The sequence below is a fragment of the Siphateles boraxobius genome, unplaced genomic scaffold, assembly GCF_051911475.1.
Source record: "Siphateles boraxobius isolate OS27281-9 unplaced genomic scaffold, OSU_SipBor_1 19, whole genome shotgun sequence".
Lineage (NCBI taxonomy): Eukaryota > Metazoa > Chordata > Actinopteri > Cypriniformes > Leuciscidae > Siphateles > Siphateles boraxobius.
This window is the reverse complement of record NW_027508799.1, coordinates 6,382,322-6,407,373: the sequence shown is the minus strand read 5'-3', so window position 1 is coordinate 6,407,373 and position 25,052 is coordinate 6,382,322. Positions and strand designations below refer to the sequence as shown.

General features: G+C 40.1%; 1 protein-coding gene and 1 long non-coding RNA gene across 2 annotated transcripts; one reads left to right on the top strand and one right to left on the bottom strand.

Annotated features, from left to right (window-relative positions):
* Nucleotides 1–2: 2 nt before the first annotated feature.
* On the bottom strand, nucleotides 3–13,720 carry LOC143742468 (uncharacterized). Its single transcript, XM_077235344.1, has 5 exons — nucleotides 12,798–13,720; nucleotides 5,301–5,881; nucleotides 5,081–5,221; nucleotides 4,675–4,912; nucleotides 3–728 (listed from the first exon to the last, which is right to left on the bottom strand). Exons 1-2 carry the CDS (start codon nucleotides 13,500–13,502, stop codon nucleotides 5,306–5,308), a joined length of 1,281 nt encoding a protein of 426 aa, XP_077091459.1. The 5' UTR covers nucleotides 13,503–13,720; the 3' UTR covers nucleotides 3–728; nucleotides 4,675–4,912; nucleotides 5,081–5,221; nucleotides 5,301–5,305.
* On the top strand, nucleotides 1,568–4,533 carry LOC143742576 (uncharacterized). The gene is made up of 3 exons (XR_013205491.1): nucleotides 1,568–1,702; nucleotides 4,057–4,117; nucleotides 4,275–4,533. It is a non-coding gene; the product is annotated as an uncharacterized LOC143742576 (long non-coding RNA).
* Nucleotides 13,721–25,052: the final 11,332 nt, after the last annotated feature.

Sequence of the window (25,052 nt, the reverse complement as noted above, 5' to 3'; positions counted from 1 at the left end):
GAATTAGTGTCCAAACAATAGCTAAGAACCCCAATATTCTTGCACAATTTTTACTGTTGATCCGTTAAGCATCTCAGTTCAGTAGCCTTCTTTTCAATGACAGCATTCAGGACCACCAACTGCTCTCTTTTTTACTTAGCTCGTCGTCTCAGGGTATTTGACTTTGTTATTAGTGTTGCCATTTTGGGTGCCAGCAGAATTCTACACTTTTTCTGCCATTTGGTCAGCATCGGTTTGAAGACTCTCACATACACCTTCCAATGATGTCCTCTGCCTTTTGAGATCCTCCAGTTCCTCCACCACCTTCTTTCTTTTTTTCTTTCGTTCATCTTTTTCCTTTTTACTCCTCTCCTCATCCAGGTATGCTCTGTACCTGGTGCGTGCTGTGGCACAGTAACTGGTCATCTCTTTGTTCATAGGCACTTTGGTCACTCCTCCACACACTCTGACATGGTCACATATAAATCTCTGTGCAACGATTCCTTCCTCGGTTAGGTTGCAGGTCTCCACCTCTTTATTTGTTGAAAACCCACGTTAAACTTCAGCTTGCCCATGGAACAAGAGCAGCAATTTTTTGCAGAATGTCCAGAGGTCAGGATAAGACCCACCCATTCTCTGATGCAAAAATACATCAACTCTGCATTCTTCAGAAGGACTGAAGGAGATGAAGTCTAATCCTTTGGCATCAGTGTGCAGGAAATTTTCGAACTGCTGAGATATTACATCACCTGTAATTAGATTTGATGCAGAAGAAAAATTTCAACACATAGGATCACAATAAGAAAGTAGCTTGTAACCCAATAATCCCATGATACCAGAAATGTGCAATAAAATCTCTGGGTATATGTTAATCTGGGTCCGTTTCCCAAATCCATAGTTGCTATCCAGTTAGCAACTTAGTTGGTGGGCAATGGGAAATTGCAACGGACAAAGTAGCTAACTTAGTTAGCAACTATGGTTTTGGGGAACACACCCCAGGCTAATTCTTCAAACCAAAAGAGTTGGTTGGTTGATAAAATGTTTTAAAATCCATGTGTTAAAAATATTAATGTTGAAAACAAAATGGAAAAACATAATTTAATATTCCATTTGTTTCGTAAATGATGATGACATAGGAAAAAAGATGGCGCCTGTGTTGGCTGGCCGTCTGCTGTCCGCTTCGTCGTTGCCGTTGGCATGTGTTATTCTTTTTCTTATCTCCATTATTTTCGCAAATTGTAATTCCATCCTCCTGTATGACCGCCTAACACTGCTTAACATTCGTAGTGTGGTCATGGACTCCGCAAATGGTGATGTTAATGGATATAGAGTGTTTCCATCATTTTCTGCGATCAATCTCCCTGTGCACCTGCGCAGGTGTCCGACGGACTTACCCAAAAGAAAGCGCCGGAGGAGGCGCGGCAAACGGGGTGGTGTCGCTGTTCGCCGGAAAATTGCGTTGGCTCGAGAGAACGGTGTGCAGCACCCATTCTACTAGTTGGGAGTTCGGGTTTGTGGATGCGACACAGGAAGGTGTTTTCCTGAGGTTCAGTTCCAGCGGCCACGCGCGATTATCCCTGTTATTATTTCCACGCATCGTCATGGGATGTATATTTACCATGGCGGAGTTAATCTCCGTAATCTCCGGCCACTGTGTCGAGCAACACAGTCGGATAATGACTTATCTGTACTGAAGATGGCCCTTATCAATGCACGATCCCTGGTAAATAAAACTTTCATTTTAAACGAATTGTTTACTACACAAGCGCTGGACTTCCTTTGTGTCACGAGACATGGATTAAACCTGGCGAATTAAGCTCGCTTGTTGAATTACTACCGCAGGGCTGTGACTTTTTAAATACCCCGCGCTCATCAGGCCGCGGTGGGGGGTTAGTGACTGTTTTTAAAAACACTTTTTCTTGTCAATTTTTATCTACATCTTCATATAGCAGTTTTGAGGTGCAACTATTTCAAATACTAGTAGCAAACCCTGTCACCATTGCACTGTTATATCGCCCTCCCAAACATAACTCAGAATTTATTAACGAATTTGCTGCATTTGTGGGGGATCTTGTTATTGCTTACGATAAAATACTGCTGCTTGGTGATTTTAATATTCATGTTTGTTGTGCATCTAAAACTCTCTCCATGGAGTTTTTAAATCTCATTGAGTCTTTTGACCTTGTTCAGTGGGTATCTGGCCCAACGCATCTACATGGTCATACCTTGGACTTGATTTTAACTCATGGATTATCTGTATCAGATATTACAATTAGCAATGCAACCTTCTCTGATCATATGCCTGTAATTTTCTCTGTTCCATACTTTGGTCAAACACTAAAAACTCAGCCCATGGTGTGTATGTCTCGTACCTTCAGTGCACACTCCAGGGAGGAGTTCACTGCAGCATTTCTTGGAGCGTGGACTTCTGAAACGGAATTTACTCTTCATAACCTGGATGCGGATGAACATCTCAGATTTTTCAACTCCACCTGTGCTTCTATTCTGAACAGTATTGCACCTTTTAAGCTTAAATTCCGTATTTCAGTACCAATTCCATGGTTTAATGAATCAGTGCGTTCTCTTAGACAGGCTTGCCGTCGAGCTGAACGCAAGTGGAAAAAGGACAAATTGCATGTCTCATATGAAATTATGAGAAACTCTCTTTCCTCATTTCAGAGGGCTGCTAAAGCTGCTAAAAGTAAATATTTCTCTGATTTGATTACGTAAAATGGAAATAACCCTCGTGTACTTTTTTCCACTATTGACTCTGTGCTAAATCCACCTGTCAATCTTTTTCCTACGCCTTCTGTCTCGCTCTGTGAAAGTTTTGGAAACTTTTTTACAAATAAGGTATTGGCCATTAGAGCTCAAATGTCTCAGGCTGGACATACTTTGTCAGAGATTCCTTTATATTCCGCCACATGGTCTGTGTTTGAGCCACTCTGTTTCCACGCCTGTAAGGAAATTGTGGAGCGTCTTAAGCCTACATCATGCCAACATGATATTGTTCCCTCACATTTCCTCAAACAAAATATGGATGCAATTGGTCCAGGTCTGCTGTCCGTCATTAATAAGTGCTTATATACGGGCACTGTTCCAGTTTGCCTTAAACAGGCTGTGATAACACCATATATTAAAAAACCTAATCTAGATTCCTCTTCTCTCTCCAGCTTTCGACCTATTTCAAATCTTCCTTTTATTTCAAAGATCATGGAGAAAGCTGTATTGGCTCAATTACAAACTTTTCTGTCAAACAATTCAATCAATGAAGTTTTTCAATCTGGCTTTAAAGTTTTACATAGCACCGAATCTGCTCTTTTAAAAGTCCTAAATGATATATATCTTATCACAGATTCTGGTAAACCTTTGGCTCTGGTCCTCTTAGATCTAAGTGCTGCTTTTGACTTAGTTGACCACAGCATTCTTTTGTCACGCCTGGAGTCTTGTGTGGGACTTCGTGGGTCTGTCTTACAGTGGTTTCACTCTTATCTGTCAGATAGATGTTTTACTGTACAGTTAGGACAATATTCATCCTCCAATAAGCAACTTGGTTGTGGTGTCCCTCAGGGATCAATCCTTGGGCCTGTGTTATTTTCTTTATATTTGCTCCCTCTGGCTGCTATTTTTAAAAAACATGGTGTCTCGTTTCATTTTCACGCCGACGATACCCAACTTTACCTTCCCTTGCAACGCAATAATGAATCTTCTCTTCAGCCGCTGTTAGATTGCCTGAATGATCTTAAGTCATGGCTGTCAAACAATTTTCTACACTTAAATGAAAACAAATCGGAGTTTATGTTGTTCGGCCCCAATGAAAACTGTGTTTTTAACTTTGATCTTGGCCCTCTTACCCCGTACAAAACAAAGTGTGCCAGGAATCTGGGCTTCCTATTTGACACTAGTTTAAAATTTGATAAACAGATTTGTGCTGTTGTTAAGTCATGCTTTTATCAACTGCGCCTTCTCAGTAAAGTAAAGTCCATTCTATCAAGAAGTAATTTAGAAATAGCTATTCATGCGTTCGTTACTTCTAGGCTTGACTACTGTAATTCTTTGTATTATGGCATTTCTCAGGCATCAATCTCCCGTCTGCAGATGGTTCAAAACGCAGCTGCTCGACTGCTTGAAGGGAAGCGTAAGTTCGATCACATAACTCCTATTTTAATGTCTCTGCACTGGCTTCCGGTTAAGTATAGGATAGAGTTCAAAATTTTATTATTCGTCTACAAAGCTTTTAACAATCTAGCACCGCAATACCTAACTGATCTCTTGGTACCGTATACCCCTTCTAGAAACCTGAGATCCATTGACCATGGCCTTCTAACTGTCCCTAAAGTAAAATTAAAAAAACGTGGTGACCGCGCCTTTGCCGCTGCTGGACCGAGGCTGTGGAACAGCCTTCCTCTGTCTATTAGGCATGCTCCATCTATCTCCACTTTTAAAACTCAGCTTAAGACTTATTTGTTCTCTTTGGCTTTTAACACTATATAGCTACCTTCTGTTTGAAAATGAATGTTTATTGATTACCTATTTTTGTTTGTATTCATAAATGCTAGGTCTGTGTGTCTTTTATTCTGTGTAAAGCACTTTGGTCAACCTTGGTTGTGTCGTAAATGTGCTCTATAAATAAATGATTGATTGATTGTATTCTAATCTATTCTTATTCCTAAAGTTTACCAGCTGATATCCCGCCTGCCAACTGTTTGTCCTGCAAAAACTTCTGGATGAGTGCTTTTATCTTCTCCTGACAGTCATTTGGCTTTGAGTGCATTTTCTTTGGGTCCAAACACATCATATTGTGCACAAATGAATACTTCAGAGGGCACTTATCCAGTGCCTTCTTGCAGGTGTTTGAAAGAACAATCTGGCAGTCTTTTCTGAACTGAAGCACACCAAGATCACTTACTCTGCCTTTGGCCCCTGACACCTCCTGACAACAAAACATGTCTTGTCAAATTTCTATGATCTCTCCAAAGACTAAGCAGAAGGTTAACAATACCTCAATTGTACATATCAAAACAGCTCACACTCAAAGTTATTCACATTTGTTTGACACATTTCTATGTAAAGATATCAATGTATTTACAGGAAGTCCCACCTTGATGACAGCTGTTGCACCCATTCCAATGTCCACTTCTTTTGGACTCAGCCAGAGTTTTTGATCCATAACATCAAGCCTAACAAGTTTGTACGGAGTAAGAGGCAGGGCATCTCGCTTTATAAAGCGTTTAAGGAGATTCTGAAAATAAAATTCAATTCAGTTAATTTGTGTGTGTTTGACATTTGTTGTTGTTGTTATTGTTGTTGTGAATGATTACCCGGATCAAATTTTCCAAGTCCTCCAAAGGAAGGGCATCATTGGCACATCCGTCTGATATTTCGCCAGAAATGGCTGAAAGGCTCGTGATATGGCCATGAAAAAATGGAATTTGGGCAGCAGAAGGGGATCCATTTGGGCTTTACATATGCTGTCAAATGATGATGTTCCTGGGTCCTTCATCTTCTTTGACTTCACAAGGACTACATACTTCACAATGGAGGGCCAGACTTCTAACGCTCTTTCGACAGCAGGCAAATTTTCTAACCACCTATGCCCACAGAAAGGCAAGGGGAATGTTGAGGTTGCTGTTGCAGAAGTGAAATCTTCTCTTCTGGCTGGTGCGCAGTGGAAGAGAAAATGAAGTGCTTTAAGTACTTTTTCCACCATCCACAATTCAAAACGTCCCTTAAACGCATTATGAAGGGTGTGTAAAACACAGCTTCCAACAATTTGAATTTGTGTCCCAGCAAATTGCTCAGCATGCTCTTTTTGCAGGAGATTCACAAATTTCCAATTGACAGATGTTCCATCCATTGACAAGGAGAGCATATTCCTGAGATTTAGTTCCTTTGTACAGTCCTAAAAAATTGAAAAACACAAACATTATAAAAACTGGCAACTTATTCCTAAAGCAATGATACCAAGATAATTTTATTAAGATAGCCTATGTCTGTCAAATATTTAAATAAAGTAAGTTTAGTTTACCATAAGATAAGATGTGCAAACATAAACATACAGAAAAATTGCCCTATGCCACACACACACACACACACACACACACACACACACACACACACACACACACACACACACACACACACACACACACACACACACACACACACCACCCTGCCTTCCACCAGACAGCCCCCTCACAGCACACACAATATTTCTATGTATGTGACAATAGGGCATTTCAGAATGTTTGTAAACGATAGGCACCAAGATACTTCCGGGTGGCAGAACGCAAGCGGCTTCTATTGACCAACTGCCGACCAACTGATTCAGCCGGCTACTGTAAACAGTTAACGTTACATAGTTACATCAAAGTTGAAACAATGACGAAAACGTGTTGTGTTTGGGGTTGCGCCACTAGATATAAAGCAAACGGTGTAGGATTTTATCGATTTCCTTCAGGAAAAAGTAAATTTATCCAGCGGAACCTGTGGGTGAGGAGGTTAAAGCGAGTGGATGTCGTTAAAATTAGTGCAACAGAGAAGATAGCAAGACTGCTTAGTGGCGGAGTAGCCATTTCTAACGAGGCAGACTGGGAACCAAACATCCATCATCGTGTTTGTGGAAGACATTTTCTCACAGGTAAGTTAAGTTAATGTATTAAATGTTTGGTTTGGTTGTCTTTGAGTAATTAGCTAGCTAGCGTTTACCCAGCTGTAAAGAAACACCCACAGCTACACAGCTGATGGCTTAGAACTAACGTTAACTGTCACCTTCTTGACTTGGCTCCATCGATATGCTTTCCAACTGACACAGTACAAGGTCAAGTTAAATGTGTAAATGTAAGGGCAAAAGTATGAGCTGTAACACACTGAAAGCTTGCAGTCTTTTTTAATGTAGTGCAAGCAAACTAAATTTTGACTAACGTTTCGTCATGTGTTTGTGTACACTTAAAAAAAGACTGCAAGCTTTTACTGAACAACAGCGCCCCCTTTTGTCCTAAGTCTGCTATTCTACTGAAGCTACTGTGTTTCTGTGCAGTTTTTAAAGGATGAAATGTGAACTGCCATACTCCATTAAAATGAAAAGTTGTAGCCTACATTACAGAGGGGACATTTTCTACAATTAAGGTCTAGGCCCATGCTAACAAACAGCAGTCTTCATTGTAAAGCTTGCTTTGTTAGGCCTAACTTGAACCCTCTAGTATCCAAAATTGAAGTTGTTAACATTTGGTAAAATATAGTTACTTAAGAGCACATGCTTAAATGGTCAATGTCTTTGTTTATTATGCAGGTTGTCCGAACCCTGACCCCGACCACCCTGACTTTGCTCTTTCGCAACACCTGGGACCTGAGTCAGCCGATCCAACCGCATCTGCTAAGAGAGCAGCAGATAAACAGGGTCTGTACCATCGAGCAGTGAGAAGGAGACAGCTTTATTCTACAGCTGGACCAGGATCAGAACCAGAACCAGAGATTGTTCCTGACATATAAGACAACCAGAAAGAAGAAGGGGACGATCAAGACAATGCGGGAAAATGTCATATGTGTGAAATGCTACAACAAGAGGTACATAGGTTGTGTTTAGAGAGAGACTCTTACAAAGAAAAGCTGTCAAAATTGTCCATCTCTTCAGAAAATTTCTTTGTCACAGAGAATGATGCAGCTAGTCAAATTAAGCACAAACGGAAATTCTTTTCATTTTATTTTGGACTGCCATCTTTTGCTGCGTTTATTTGGATTTTAAACTTAATTGCACCACTTATTTCAGAAAGAAGGGTTATCTCCAAGGAGAATCAACTTCTTTTAACTTTGATGAAGCGCTGACACAGACTTGCCCATTTAGACCTTGGTTTCCGGTTTGGTGTGTCCTCTGCATGCGTTTCAAATGTTATCAACGAAGTCATACCTGTCCTTGCAAAGCGTCTCCAATTTTTAATCTCCTGGCCATCTGCAGAGGTTCTTCGGAAAAACATGCTTCAGAAGTTCAAGAAGAGGTTTAAGAAATGTGTAGTTATCATTGACTGTACAGAGTTTTTTTTATTGACAGGCCATTCAATCTCAGGGCTAGAGCCCAGACCTGGTCAAATTATAAACACCATAATACCCTTAAGGCTCTAATAGGTATCACGCCCTATGGCTCAATACCAATTATTTCCAAAATGTGGGGAGGGAGGATATCAGATAAAGAGATCAGTGGTAAGTCTGGCTTTTACAGTAACATTAATCCAGGAAATCAGGTTATGGCAGATAGAGGTTTTCTGATAGGTGACCACCTGGCTAGGCTTGGTGCCACACTGGTCATGCCTCCATTCTTGAAGGGGAGAAAGCACCTACCTGGGTGTGATGTTGAGAGGGCCCGCCAACTTTCAGCATTGCGTATTCATGTGGAGCGAGCTATTGAACGCATTAAGATCTTTAGAATTCTGAAAAACACGCTCCCTCTGACACTTATTCCTCTCTCCAGTGACATATTGACCGTCTGTTGTACTCCAAGTAATCTTAGACCTAAACTTATTAAATAATACTGCTACCAGACTTTGATTACTTTCCTCTCACTCTTTAACAAATTGATAAGCTAGGATCTCTTGTGATTACTCTTGTGAAAATATATTTGAATCAAACCCTTTGCTCCTTAACTTTTGTTGTGTACTTAACTGATTTTATTTTATTTATTATTATATTCATCTTACTGTTATTCTTTTTTTCTCTTTTAAGATAAATATGTATGTACATCTTTAATAAATTTCCATTATCTTTGTATACAATTTTACTTGGTTTCATTGTCATGTTCATCCCCCCTTAATGCCGTACCTGGAACTTTTCTATTCCACAACTGGATAAACAGTACATATACTAACATAACTAGTAAGGTATTATTCATTCATGGAGCATAGAGGTACACAAAGATTTTTGCAACATTCAACAAACATTTATTAGGTAAGTGTTTTTTTTTTCTTTTAAGCACAAGTTATGCTAACAGTCTAGTTTCTATTTAAAACATTCAATGAAAGCACAATCAAAAAAAGATAATTACAATATTTACTAGATGAGAAAGAGGCAAGAATAGATAAAATATACTAAATATGATTTACATTGAATTTAAATTGAAAAAGTGTTAGTGCTGTAAATATTAATGTACATTATCTACATCTGCCACATAGCCACTGTTTTGTCTTTCTTTTGATACCTACACAACTGTAGTGGTACATTTTTACACTGGAGTTTTCATTAGAGCAGATTATGATCCTTCCAAACTTGGGTCTGCTGCAAGTGCAAATGACTGCATCATCCTGACTTGTTTCCATTTTCTTCTTAAGGAGTTCTGGGATAAGGTGTGTTTCAATAAACACTTTAGTTTGGTGCAACAAATTAGTGATATGATCTTCATCTCGTGACACATTGACAATGACAAGGCCAGGCTCTGTCCAAATAACATCGTTGCACTGGGTACAGTTGGTCACTAGCATTTGTGTTTGTACCTGATCATAATACTGGTGTGCCTTCTTCAGATTACCATGGGTATCTAAACAAAAAGTTGGATCTTGGATTTGTAGGATCTCAATAGAGCACAAGTCCTTGTATTTGAAAGGGCATTTAATTTCCAGAACTGCATCTCCATGACAGTCACATGTTGAGATGTTGCTGGCAGTCACTCTTCCTCTTCTCTGAGCACTTGAAAGGTGTGACTGGGACTGAGCAACAGTTGCTTGAGACAGATTGTCAATCTATGCCTTGGTGGGAATGGCATCATCGATTATAGTCTGTGGAGAGCAATTTTCAACATTAGTTAGTCTCGCTAATCTGTATGGGAATTGTGGGTAGTCTACAGCATCCTCTGATTCTGAAGCGGTGTCGGTGTCACTGCTGTCCCTGACTAAAACTGCTGCAGTGGGCAGGATCTCTCTCAGCTCTGCAAAGGCTTGCTGTTGCACCTGGATAGATAACCCTGGCACTTTCTTCCTTTTTTTCCTCTGTCTGCCATTCTTACCATGCTTTGGATGTGACATGTCAAGATTTTTAGCAGTACAGCTAGCTATGTTTTGCTTTTCACATTTCTTCCATTGACATGGATATCAGTACATGACACTTCAGTTGTGTCTCTGATTTGTGTAATGCTTTCAATGGCAAACAGTAGAGCAGCAATGTGGCTGCAGGCCTCTCCTAAACCTGCTGCACAAGTGCAGTGGGTTGCAACAATACAGCCATTTCTACTAACACAAACCCAGGGTTTGTATTTTTCTTCTTTGATCCGCTGTCCTGGAGCCACTGTGGCAGCAACAAAAGCAACAGGACTTGTTTCTGATAGATCATGCTGCTTGATGTTTTGGACATAATCACAAACAAAACAGTTATAAGCATCTAGTGACTTATAGGCTCGCAAAGCCTCAACTGTACAAGGGCCTGAGGTGTTAATCAGGTAGTTAAAAAAATCAAGATACTGAACAGGGGGCAATGTATTAGCATCAGCAGCATACCAGCCATCATCTAGATTGTATGGATCTGGCAAAGACAGAATCTGATTTTCAAACGAGAGCTTCAGTTTACTAATGTACCTATTGAAATCAGATTTGTCCAACTGAAGAACATATGCAGAAAGATTAGACATATTTCATCTGAAAACTTTCTGTCTCTCCTCAGTCGGTCTCTGAAAGCAACTGCCTGCCTTCTATCTGTCTGGACTGGATACTCCTGCCTGTCTTTGGGCTCCCTCTCATTGCAGTCAGTTCTCTAATCTGCTTTGCTCTGTCAGGTCCCTATTGTTCCCTGTCAAAAAAAGTGGTTCTGTTAAATTGCAGAGTGACTAGAAGAATGTGCAAAAAAACAATATTAAAACTGCTAAGAGGAATCTTAGGGTGTATTCACACCTGCCTTGTTTGGTTCGATTGAATCGAACTCTAGTTCGTTTCCCCCCTTGGTGCGGACCTTTTGGGCAGGTGTGAATACAGCAATCGAACTCGGGTGCGGACCAAACAACCGAACCGAGACCCAGCTGAAGAGGTGGTCTCGGTACGGTTCCAAACGAACTCTGGTACGGTTCGTTTACGGTGTGAACATGAACCGACCCAATTGCAAGAAAGCACTGCGCCTTTGAGTTAACAGGCTTCCGTAGTCGGAGTTGCGTTATGGGAAAGTGATCTGTTGTAGCCTACTACATTCCATTCCGGCGCGCTGTCTGGCCACACGATACTGTTGCACGTCTTTCTGCGCGTCGTGTGTGCATCATTGGAATGGAATGCTCTCAAGTGTCACGCATTGAGCGTGACAGTCACTCATTTCGGTCTTTTGTCACACTCTCCCGCCACACATTGTATTTCTCACGCTGAAAAACTATTTGTAATATATTTAATATGCCGCAGCGCCCAAAACTCTGGCCGCACCGCTCTCACTGTGGAACCGGCAGGAATCAAGCGCGTCTCCTCTGGTGATGTTAGCCAATCAGAAAATAGCACTATTGTATCTGGGTAAGATTTAATGCAACAACCAATGACACCGCGTCGGCACGAAACACGTGTGGTTTTGTTTACAAATTTTGGTTCACTTGCAAAAAGAGCAGTGTGAAAGCGAACCGTACCAAAAAAAAATAATAAAAAAATTATTTGGTCCGGACCAAAGCAAGTGAACTGCGCCACCTATTGGTCAAAAGTGACAAACGATTAAATCATATTAAAGTGACTGTATATATGATTTTTTCAACCATTTTGCCTAAAATCATCTTAAAAAATGTCTTTAATTTCTCATTGTTGCAGTTGGTCTGACACTCCCTGCCATGTTGACATGTCTTATGATCTTCTTTGCGCTTGGCCCAAAACTGTCCATCTACAAAATCATAGCAGAGCATAATTATCTTCAGCTGGGGAAACTCAGGACTAATATTTGTAAACTTAAGGTCTCTTTTGAAGATCAGACTCATTGACAGTCACTGCCTGAAGTAGAAGTATTATACAAGGAAGAGACAGAACTTCTAGTGTCTTGTAGGCTACTGATCAAATGTCAATGGAAGAAATAGGAAAAGCAAAACATAGTTGTAGGCTAACGTTACTGCTGATGGATGATTGATGTGTGTACCACATTTGTTTCATCATCACCGCGAGTTTAGTTTGAGTGATGCCTAACTGAGTAGCACAAGGCTGTCCATTATCCATTTCACTGTCAAAAGCTCACTTCTGTGCCATCCGATCAGAATAACAGAAAACGATCATAGCCTTTTTTAGTTAGATAACAGGGAAATAGACCATCTAACGTTACCATAGCCTAACATATGGTAGTAGACTAGCGTTAAATCTACTATGACCAAGGTTAGGCATTTCATTTATTGCTATCTCCTGTATTAGTTAATCAGTCCCTCAATGAGCATGTTAACTATGTCTGAATTTTCACCACGTCTGTTTTTGAATAAACTTACCTTTTGAAATGTAGATTACTGCTGACGGTGGGTCTCCTTTCCAAGCAATTTACTAGCGTTGCCATAGCAACGCTTCGGCTTTTGCCACCTGGATGAACGTCTATTGTTGTAGTGACGTCATGGTGAATTGTCGTTAAAAAACTCCTTGAATCCGTGAGTTTGCTTATTAATTAGGGGAACATTCAAAATAACTTTAAGAATATACAATTCAATTAAAAAACAGCTGACTTGTTTCCAACATCAGGGTTGGAAAGCTGGTTTTGCACACATTTATCCACGAGAGGACCTAAATCAAAACCAACTGTTGCAAATTTGCTTGCCAATAATTAATATCCCATTTACAAACATTAAACACTGACATTTTAAATCACGTGCTTGTCTTAATTACTTTTGTTAAGATTGTTGAATGGCTTACCTTGAACTTTTCCAGTAAGTCTTCAGCAGTGGAGTGACCCATATAGTGTGATCCCAGATACCGGGACTGCACTCGAGAACCATTCTCGTCATTCGCCCAATACCTGACATGCAAATCCAGTTGTTTGCTTTTGGTGGTCCTATTCATGCGTTCGTCAAACATGACAACGAAGCTGTCTTGATTCACACTTGACAGAAGTTCCCTTTTTATGTATGGAACAAGTCCAAATTGAGCAAGATAAGAGGTTTTGTCCCTGCCACAACTAAATGTTTTTGCACATTCCGAGTCAGGGAACATTGCCCTAAAGACGGTGCTCACGTCTTCGTTGGACGTATAGGAGTGATGTCGGCTAACCGTGTGCAAAACCCACAGCATTTCGGCCTTCAGTGTAGTGGTTGGGGAGAATGTACCGAAGGCATTACTTGTACTGGACCCCGAAGACACCAACTCTGGTGTAACGTTAGCCTTTGAAGTAGATACCGATGCTGCAAACATCTGAATGGGGACACTTGTTGCCTGACTGTCGGCATAGCGCTTGTGCTTCTCCCCTTTCATATGTGAGTCAAGGGCTTTGCAGCCCATTGTTCCCAATTGTATGGTCTTTTTGCAAAGTCTGCACTGCGCTTCGTATTCCGACGTTTTTTGTAACCAGCCGCTATATTTCTCATCATTGAGCCAGCTATCATTAAACCTGCACTTCCCCATCTTTGCTCGCGTCTGCCTCTCTGAAACACTTCTTCGCTGTTTCTATGACAGGCTTACGGGGAAAACACTGCCCCCTCAATGGTGTGTGATGCCTGTGCTATAGGCACACGCTACTTTTTACTGTCTTTAGACAGGGACGTGCGGTGGTGAAATAACGTTAGCATGGAAAATAGTTTCTAAAAGAGATATCGTTCTTTCATTCTGCCCAGATTAAATTGAATGCCACTCTTCGAAAGTTTGCGAAATTTAATACATTTTAAGACCTTAAAAAACGTATATATTTTATTTAAGATGTTTTAATACTTTTTAAGGATCCGCGGAGACCCTGATGTACGATGTGTAGACTATAAACTGTACTCATTAAAGGGATAGTTGACCCAAAAATTAAAATTTCCCCATGATTAACTCAACCTCAAGTCATCCTAGGTGTATATGACATTCATCTTTCAGACGAATATAATCATAGTTATATTAAAAAATGTCCTGGCTCTTCCAAGGTTTATAATGGAAGTGAATGGGTATATTTTCCATCACGGATGGATGCGCTTTGATGGATTTATGACGGAAAAATATACTCATTAACTCCCATTATAAACCTTGGAAGAGCCAGGACATTTTTTAAAAATAACTCTAATTGTTTTAGTCTGAAAGAAAAATGTCATATACACCTAGGATGGCTTCAGGGTGAGTAAATCATGGGCTCATTTTCATTTTTGAATGAACTATCCCTTTAATACAACTTACTCTTCATCACAGACGTGACAAACATAATGTTCATTTCCCTCTGTGCATAACTCATGTGCCCACCCATCACAAAAGACACATTTAACCCATTTCTCTACAGGTGCAGAGGATGTAAATTCCTCCCCACACACAAGGCAGTCGACTGAGTTACTTGCTTTACTTTGCTTTTTCACACCAAGGCTTCTTTTCTTGGGGGCTGTCTTTTTGTTCTTTCTTACCTCTTCCTCTGTAATGACTGGAGTGTCTGTGAGGATAACACTTGTTATCCTCTTTCTGGGCTTGGCAACTTTTTTTCTTGGAGGAGCCTTGGGGAAGGGCCTGACTAATGCAGGATTGAACTCAGGCACAGAGGAGCCCTGGTGGAGAGAGGAGGAGCCCTGGTGGAGAGAGGAGGATCCCTTGTGGAGAGAGGAGGAGCCATGGTGGAGTGTGGAGGAGCCCTGGCGGAGCCCTGGTGGAGTCTGGAGGAGCCATGGTGGAGTGTGGAGGAGCCATGGTGGAGAGAGGAGGAGCCCTGGTGGAGTGTGGAGGAGCCCTGGTGGAGAGAGGAGGAGCCCTGGTGGAGAGAGGAGGAGCCCTGGTGGAGTGTGGAAGAGCCCTGGTGGAGAGAGAGAAGGAGCCCTGGTGGAGTGGAATCTGCAGAGGATGTCAAGGTAGTTGGCTCTGGTCTGTCGGTTGCATATGCAGGAGCAAAGTCATTTTCTCCAAACACATCAGGGCTGTAGGGCCAGATGCCAGTGCACCTAGATAGAAAGACAGATAATTTATTCATCCCGAAGGAAATTAAGTATTTTATTATTTTTTATTTGATAGATACCTGAAACCCGACATGATGTTCTCAGGTGTTGCTGCCTGTGGCAGCGCTTTTGTAACAATCTCAGGGATGTCATATATTGTGGCGTTCTTGCCAGGGTGAGCTTTCATCCAGGCGTTTAGGTGCGTGTTGACCCTCCCTTTGAAAGAGCGAAAAACTGTTCTGTCCAGGGGACAGAGCTTATGAGTGCAGTGTGGCGGGAAAGTAAGTAGAACGATGCCTCGTTGCCTGCAGAAATCCATGGCTGGCACAGACAGATGGGACACGTGATTGTCCAGCAAGAGAAGTACCTTCATTTCTTGCGAAGGGTTTCGTATGGTTGGCAAAGTGGTGAAGGAACTGCAAAAATTGCATCCAACCAGACCCATTTGCTGCTCCATTTGATGCAGGTGGCCCTTCGTGGATGAAGTGAGAGTGAAATCTTTTGCGGAGAAAAACAAAAAAGGAGGCATCGAATTCCCCAGGGCATTAATGGCCACTGCAATGGTCACGAGCGTACCCCTTTCTCCAGAGGTCATTGCTCCAATCTGGCGGACTCCCTTTGTGGCGATTATCTTCTCTGGGGCCTGCACTGTGGTCACACCGGTTTCATCCATGTTCCATATATAATTTGAGGTGAAATTGTGCGTATTGTAGACAGTGTCTAAATTGTTAAAAAAAGATCCACATTGTGAGCATTAAAACTAGTAGCTCTCGCCATACTGGTGGCCTGTGGTTTTCTGATCAAAAGAGATTGGTTCCTTTTGAGGAAAGCAGTGAACCAGTCTTTTACCGCTATTTGTGTTTTAGACCAGGATTCCGGGAATGTGCAGTGGAACTGGACAGCACATTCAAATGCAAGTTTTCCCACTTGAAAAACAGAAACATAAAAAAGGGGGAAAAAATAAGAGTCAACTACATGAATTGCTTTTACATACATCACACAAGGCATCCTAAAATTGCTCATTTGTGTAAATATGTGCATACTTGTATGCATGTATGTAGCCTTTGTATGTATTTATTCGTGTGTATTTTTGTGAGAGAGAGTGTGTAGGCTTATTTATTAATTAATTTAATCTTTCTAAGCATTCAAACAAATGGACCTACCATTTATAACAGAAACAGGCACTTGAATGTGAACAGAATTCAACAGAACAGAGCAATATTTCTTCTTATATTAATCTTATTTCCTAACTTATCCTAGTTTAACCAGCCTACCTCCTTGGGGCTCAGCCCATAACATATTGCTGCCGCACGGGTCAAATAAGCAACAAGCCTCCTGCTCTGATATAAAAACTTTTTTGTGCGTTAAGTAGCCCACTGTAGGTAGTGGTGATTTTATACTCTGCTCCTTCAGTTTGCGTTTACGACTGATAAAGCGGTGTAGAGTTACATGTTACAACTCTAAGGCTGAATCCCGATTCTCTGTCTTACCCCTTCCCCTTACCCCTTCCCCTTAGTTTTGCACGTTCACGTGAGAGTAAGGGCTATCCCAATTCTCATTTTGATCTGGGGTAGGGGTAAGGGGAAGGGGTGTTTACCCCTTAAGACCAAGAATTTTCACGAGCTTACTTGAAACCAAGGGGTACCCAGAATGCACTGCGCAACTGGCAACAATGGCGGACATACCATCCAGAGTGTCTCATAAATGTAAGTTTTTTCGGCTTAAATGATTGATAAAAAATTTATGACAGTCTTGTTTTGTGCTCTACACAGTTATGTACATATATATTTGCAACTATGTTGTTTTTTGAAACGTTTTTAACGTTTTTAAAAATCGCTAGTTTGCTACGCTAGGCTATGCTAACGTTACATTGCTGATTTGCACAATCAGTCCCACATTTCGAGATCACCCAAAATGTCTGGGATTCAGCTTTTGCTTTCTACAGTTGCCATTCATTATCTGTACATTATTTGAAAATGACACGTACGTGATCAGCTTATCAGGTGATGCATTCAGCTTCAAACGGATCCCGACTGGAGACGATCAACACGGGGATATTAGATAAACAATACATTCAGATTCACCGATTTAAATGAACGAATTCAGTCCGATTGAAACAACACCTTGTGCATGTAAACACAATGAATAGTGAAGGCAGAAAGCAAAAGCCGAATCCCGGACATTTTGAGCGATCCCGAAATCCAGGCGACATGTCTGGGAAAAGGAAGACGTTGTATGTCACCCTGGAGACATCAATACGTGCTTTACATATACTGTCCTGTATCACACAGGGACGCATGAGGAAACCAGGCAGCTGATACACTTTCGGGATGAAAACGAACTGAAGTTTTTATGATCAAAATATGCTGCAAAGCAACTATGGGAGTGAGTCATGCGTTCATGTTGTAGCCATTCATTATTGTATTGTATTATTTTAATCATTTGTAATTCATTCCTGTTCATGCACCTGTACATTGTTGTTGGTTATGATACAGGACACTGATGAAAGAAATGGGTTTGGAGGGAAGGGTTTCTGGCCAACAGGCATCAAAGAAGTGGGAAAATCTAAAGCAAAGATACAAGGTAACTTATGTGATGTTCTGTTAAAGAAAAAAAACATACATCTTCAATCTCAATGCAAGGCAATGAATGCATACTGTATAAGTTATTATTGTATTTTGTATTAGATTTCGACTTCCAACGATTATGAAAATAAGATCCAACAATTATGAAAATAACATAATTGATAGTGCCTAATCGGTCAGATAGCTTACACACAAACATGTGGTTGTTAGTATCCAATCAATACTCTTAAATAAAGTCCTAGTTCTAGGCATTATTTAATTTTTTTTGTGTGTTGTGTGTCCTTCCAGGAACTAAGAACTCCCAAAACAGGGTCAGGTACAGACAGGGGGGAAGTGACCGCTGCAACCTGGCAATATTATGGTGATATGCATGAGGTGTTGGGTGCCAGGCCCTCACTGGGCTGGGTAAAAAAATATAAATTTCTCGATGAACATGAACTAATAATGAACTACACTTATACAGCATTTATTAATCTTTATTCATGTTAATTTCAACATTTACTAATACTTTAGTACTGCATTTTTGTGGTCCAGGGACTGTTTATTCTGTTGAATAACAAATTTTGACTATTTAGGAGATTGTTGAGCCCTCATCCCCAGCCAGCACTTCTGCAGCCAGCAGTTCAGAACCCTCTACCTCTGCCTCTGCCATGGCAAGCCCCTCAACCCCCCCCCCCCCCCCCCCCCAGACCCCGGGTACCCCACATAAATGTCCAGAAACCTGCCATTTGAGTCACATATTGCCTGCATGCTGATGGAGTAAAATCCTTTATAATTTAAATAATCTAACCGGTGACGCTGTGGTGGTTTTATTCGTATGTGGCTGCCATCGATTGCGCCAACCACATTGTGGAATGCAGGGGTTCCTGAAATGCTGACAAAACCCTGACCAACTGCAGGCAGGTCCACTGTCAGAGGGAAGCAGATTGCTCTTCTCAGATTGTCCCATATGTGCTGGGCCACTCGGTGGATGATGCGGTGAACTGTAGCCTTCGGAACATTAAAGACACTGGACTATATATATATACATATATATACATATATATATATTTTTTTTTTTTTTATTTTTTTTATTTTTTTTAAATATGCAATACGCACGTTAAAACAGCAAACCATAAAATCTGAACCAGCGCTTCTGCTCCTGTATTGAGGGATAACATGCAGCGCGTTTCAGTTACGATCCTGGTTCCAGTGGCCTTAATACATTGATTCGCGGCTTTTTAAAATGTCACAAGGCGCTTTGAGGTGGTTTCGAACGAAATATTGAAGTTTATAATTAAGTATTTTGACACACCACGCCGAGTGCGTATTCTAAAATCGGGTTTTATTGCGGCAGCGCGTTCACTTGAATTTATTTTTTCTCATAACAGCTAAAATAAAATCAGATTTTAAAACTGTAAAAGGTCTACTTTTTTCATGTAAAGTAGGCCTACACTCACAATAGGCTAACGACAAAACGTTTTCTCGCTCATGTGAGCGAACACACACTGGAGAAACAAACGTTTGGGCATTTCTCAGCGAGTTAAGACATGGCCGAGTGGTAGAACTTACGGTTCATACATTGAGATGACACGGGTTCAAAACCCGATCAAACATGGACTACTGTAGTTAAATTTTATATTTAGGCTATTAATGCAGACAGATTTGTCTAGTTCTAAAACTCTGTTACACCATTTAGTTTTTTGCTTATATTTATAAAATAAAATTACCATGCATTTCCATTTTACACTAAGGAACAAATAGTATCCAACAGAACAACTTTACATCTGTATAATAATACCATTCGTAATTCCAAAAGCAGTTCTGTAAAAATAAAAAATAAAAATAATATAATATATATATATATATATATATATATAGCCATTGGTGTAGTCTAGTTTTTTGTAGTTAGTATACTGTGATAGACCAGCCCGGCCACACCCCCCCCTTAACCCCCGCTAGACCGCCCGCCCGCCGCTGCCGCAACTGCCACTACCACCCATTTTCTACTGTTTAGTGTTAATCGCCATCTAACTCAGCCAGTAAAGAGCCACATTTAGCCTTAGATGTTATATGAATATGGTCCCTGAAGCACAGGTTTTATCAGCTGACAATTAAAAGACTTAAACATTATAAGCACAAATAAAAATTTACTTTTTAAAAACTTGTGTGATATTCATTTAAAATTATGTTTTAATAGATTTGAGTATTATTATTTTAAAAAGTACATCTTACTATGCAATTTCTTTCATAATTCCCTCGAGTTACTTTATTTATCTCTATAAACTTTTATTTTGGTGGGTTGTAAATTAAAGACATTTGAGCTTCTGTGTAATAAACTACTATTATTATTATTATTATTATTGTTATTAGGCCTACTTGAAGTAGGCCTATACTCTATTGTGGAATAGTACTATATTTCTGTTATATTTTCTTCAAGTTATACAAAACTTTGATTTTGACAGGTTGTCATGAAGACTTTAAGGTTTGTGAGTGTGTATATGATACGAATGAATGACGGTAGTTTTATCAAATGAAATGGTAAAATTTTTGTGAAGTGACTCTCATTAAAGCTGTGCAATGAAGTTCAAATGTGTGCATGTCCTCCTCATAGACGCTGAAAACACCACGTGTGTGACGCGCGCGTCAGTGTGTTGTAGAGCAAACATTGAGCGCTCATTCACAGAAACACGCAGCACATTCAGAGTTTATTTCAATGGCAGTCTTTTTGAGCTTTAATATTCATAGACACTTAGTACATATCGAGATTTGATTCATTGTATCACTACTCTTGATTTATTCATTAAAAAATGGCCAAATTGCGTGACGTTCCGCTTTACAGTAGGCTAAGTTACATTTGTTGCTGGATTCCGCGATTCGATCCGTGTCGCTGCGCAAACACAGACGTCACGGCGGGGTGAATTTATGAATGAAAGTTCTTTCACAAAACGATGTTGTTACGAATCCTCACGCTTTTTAAAGTGGGTATACGGAGATCTTTGACATTTCATAGTGGGCATACGGAAATCCTTGACATTCTCTAGTGGGTATACGGCGTATACCTGCGTATCACTAGACTACACCATAGCCTCTGATTTTTAAGTTTTTAAGTAAAGTGCGATTTGCCAGGGCGGACGGGGATTTCCTTCTGGTCTAACATCCCTCCTTCTGCTGAATTATTTTAATCCCCACACCCCTCCCTCCACAGTAATCAATGCTATAGGCTACTTCACCAATAGACCATACACATATAAAATAAAGATAGCCTATGCAACAGGCACGTTTAAACGACAAACAATAAAACCAAAACCAGCGTTTCAGTTGTTCATTAGTTCCAGTGGCCTTAATGCATGCACGGCTTTACAAAATGTCACAAAGCGTTTTGAGATTCAACAACATCGTTCACCACACAACGATCACTCTCCCCAGAATACTAATCACCTGCACCTGTTCACAATCAGTAAGCCCCATCAACCTCTGCATTAAAACACTCACCACGGCCTCAGTCTTTGTCAAGCCTCCAACAGGAACAGATCATTTCCTGTTGTCTCCCGAAAGTCTCTGATACTTCCAGTACCAGCCAAGTAACGTATACTCACCTGTGAATTACTAACCTCTGTATTCCTATTCCACTGTCTTCAGAAATCCTGTCTGGATCCTTGTTCTCCGAAATCCTGTCTGGATCCTTGTTCTCCGAAATCCTGACTGGATCCTTGTTCCCCGAGACCCTGTATTCTCCTAAGCCCCTGTGTTCACGCCGAGTTGTCTTGCTTGTGATTACATCTGAAAGAGAAAAGACAAGTATTAAAGATCTGTGACTGCTTGACATCAGTTAACCTGAAGAGGACCTGCATACCTGTAATCTGCCACGCACGTAGTGATCTTCAACGAATCTGCACCTGAACTTTGAAATACTCACCTTTGCACGTGTCACGTTAAATAAAGCTGTGTTTTTGATTCACTTACCTTTGTCTCCGTGCCTGTATCCTGACAGAAGCCACATCAGCCCACATTAGCACAGTCCCACCCACAGACACAGCCATGTGCATTTAAATGTGAGGTAGTTAGGGGGTTTCCGGGGCAAGCTCCCCCGAGAAAATTGATTTCTCTGACCTACATGTGTGCAATTTAAGACTTTTGAAGGCCAAAAAAAATTGATAATAAATAATTTGAGAAAATTGATTTCTCTGACCTACATATGTGCAATTTAAGACTTTTGAAGGCCAAAAAAAATGGATAATAAATCGCTTTAAAACCATGTCATAAGCATTCTCAGGTATAAATATGCAACATTAATGCACTGTGATTTTGAGCGAATATTTAATGTCAATAATGGTTACATAATGTTAAAACTAATACTGATATCTTTGTAAGACTGCCGACCCTAGAGAACAGTGGCAAGGGAAAACAAAGTCCGGGGAAATATCAAACCTAAAACTAACTTTACCGCGCTCAACCACCATGAGTGCATTGAGTGCTAAATTTTTGGCACAGTGTTCAGCAATTTTAACATAGTATCGTCATCATATCAGTGTTGATGGACCAAAATAAAAACATTAAAATATCAAGTAAATAAGTATTGTGATATGTGGTGCCACAGTGACACTCTTGTCCCAAAAAGTATTGCTATACCACGATACTCATTATGTTGTCCCACGGTGAGTCATTTTTCCCTGTTGCACCTACACAAAATTTGAGGGTTCCCCCACCTACCAAATCCCACTTTAACTACTGTATATATATATATATATGTGTGTGTGTGTGTGTGTATAAATAAATATATGTATGTACAGTATGTATGTATGTCTGTATGTATGTAGCACAGACCTTTAAAGAGAGAGAGAGAGATGTGACCCTGTAATTACATATCTGTGCCATATACTTTTTAAAATCCAAAATGTTAATGTAATTTCAACAGCAGCACAACCGTACTGCATAATAGTTGTCTTATATGATGCCATCAGTAGGCTGATTTAAGAATTGAATTTAGGCTGCTATATTTATATTTATGCAGTGAGTTCATTTCATTCACGTGTGAGGATGGTGGATCAGGAAAGACAGGGGAAGCCAACAGGTAGGTCTAACATTAGGTGGAAGTGTAGCGCCAAAATTGTTGCTGCATACCCCTCTAACACTGGGTAGTTGCGCCCCTGCCCATTAGAATAGGGCGATCCATTTCTTCTTGTCCGATTGCGAAATCGAGACATAGCTCCAGTTAATCTGCGACCTGGTGCGCCGTCTCTCATGTAAGACATCGTAGTTGGACTAATGTCTCATGGGTATACCTCATTCCGAAGATAATCCTCTATGTCTCGTTTGTATTTCTTTAGCTTGATTTCTTTAAATTATCTCGGTATTTCTCAGTAGACGACTTAATCGAAGAAAGAAGAGAGTCAATTTGAGAAGTAGATTTAATCTTCTCTTCAAGTTGGATAATCTTTTCATGGGTCTCGTTGGCATCAGCAGATACTTGTTCCACAATCGTCAGTCTACACAATCTACAGTCGGATTTTAATAGTTTACAAGATTGGCTTTTGGCTAACAAATTAATGCTCAATTAAACCAAGTCATATACTATGATCTTTGGTTCTAGATATAAACTTAATTCCAACACCTGTTCTTGTGTTATATCATGTAAAGACGGTACTCCTCTGCATAGAGTCGATACTATTAAACACCTCGGTGTATGGCTTGACCCTAAACTTTCCTTTAAACCGCACATTAATCATGTTTTGCAAAAAGTCTGTGTTGGAATGAGTGTCTTGCATCCATCTAGACATTTCTTCTCTTATAGTGCTCGTAAGAAACTAGTTGCTCAATTAATATTCCAGTTTTTTTATTACGGTGATGTGGTTTATCAGACGGCTTTAAAATCTGATCTTGTCTTACTTAATTCGCCTTATAATAGAACTTGAATATTTGTTTTAGGATGTTCTTTTTCCACTCACCACTGTGCAATGTATGATACACTTCAGTGGCCATCTTTGAATGTGAGAAGGCAGATTCACTGGCTCCAATTTATATTTAAATGTATTTACTTTGATCATCCTAGTTATCGACAACAGTACTTTGTATTCTTTTCCTCAAACCACCAAGTTAGGCATTCTGTCCAGACTTACTTTCTCGTTCCTCGTGTTAAAAAAACAATTGGTAAGAGAGCATTCATGTTTAAAGCCCTATTAGACTGGAATAATTTGCCTGTAGATATTAGATCCATTACTTCACTTCGGTTGTTTAAACAATCTTTATTCTTTTATTTTAAAGTAGATTGCACATGCTATCATTGAAACTGTTGTTGTAGTTATGAGTACTGTTGCTTTTTTTTTTGTTCTCTGGTATTTTGTTGTTTGCCTGTTTTTTGATGTATTGTTAATTGTAATTTTGTTATGTTCCTTTAAGCTGTAATTGTGTTTCATTGTAAGGACCCCCTCGAAAACGAGATGATACATCTCAAGGGGTTAATCCTAATAAATTCTAATAATGAAGAGCATCAAGTCCATTGATCACTTGTTGAGAATCTCCATTTTTTCAGAAAAGGTTTGTTACGTTTACACAATGCAGGGGGTTTTAGGATTCTCAAACCACGTGGAATTCTCTTGTTTCTCCAATATTCACTCAATGTAGAACCATGCATTTTTAGACACATTTCATTGTGGTACAGTTTTTCAAGTTGCACTCTGTGTTCATCATGTGATAAATTAAAATCCATATTCTTCTCTGGAAAAATAATATTTTCTGCATCTTCTTGCGTAAACGCCAACGAATTGGCGCAGTTGTCTGTCAAATTATTGATCTCTTGAAAAGTAGTCATGTTTCTTATATTGCAAGCATCAGGGTGCGTTGGGCAAAAACTACCTCAGCCAACGAGTAGTAGAGACAGAATCAATCAATTAACAAAAAAACATCGCACACCTGCAGATAATAGGTGCGTAGGAAAAAGCGACCAAAAAAGATCGGTCAACAATCTGCAAACAAGAAACTCCCGCACAGTATCAGAACTTGCATTTAAAAAACTCTTTATTAGCAACGTTTCGGTCTCACGACCGAAAAAGTTGAGTATGGATTGAAAAAGTGAGTATGCCACCTAGAGGTGGCGGTGTTGAATTGCACCCGCAGAGAAGCGAACTCTTTTGGATTTTCACTGTCCAGACTTTATCCCCTAGAGGAATGAATGACGAAGCATTGTTTAATGTGATGTTATAAATTGTATTGCTTTTTCTGTTTTTCTTTTTCTTTTATTTATTGTTGTTTTCAATGATTGTTATAATTATATAAATGACGTTGATAATGTGGTGATGTGGTGGTAATTATGCGCCCACAATTAGTCGAAGTGGTTACAGGTGTAGCCTTGTTTAGTGGTCGTGTGCTTGGTTTTAAATGTGATGAGTTTGAAGATTTGTGTATGCCTGATGAAGGTTGTGAGACCGAAACGTTGCTAATAAAAGAGTTTTTTAAATGCTAGGTCTGATAGTGTGTGGGAGTTTCTCGTTTGCATGACAATACCT

Coding starts and splice junctions, on each gene's coding strand:
- LOC143742468 (XM_077235344.1), bottom strand. CDS start 13,502: ATGGGGAAGTGCAGGTTTAATGATAGCTGGCTCAATGATGAGAAATAT. Junction 5,882..12,797: donor ACTTACTGGAAAAGTTCAAG/GTAAGCCATTCA, acceptor TCAATTTTTTAG/GACTGTACAAAGGAACTAAA.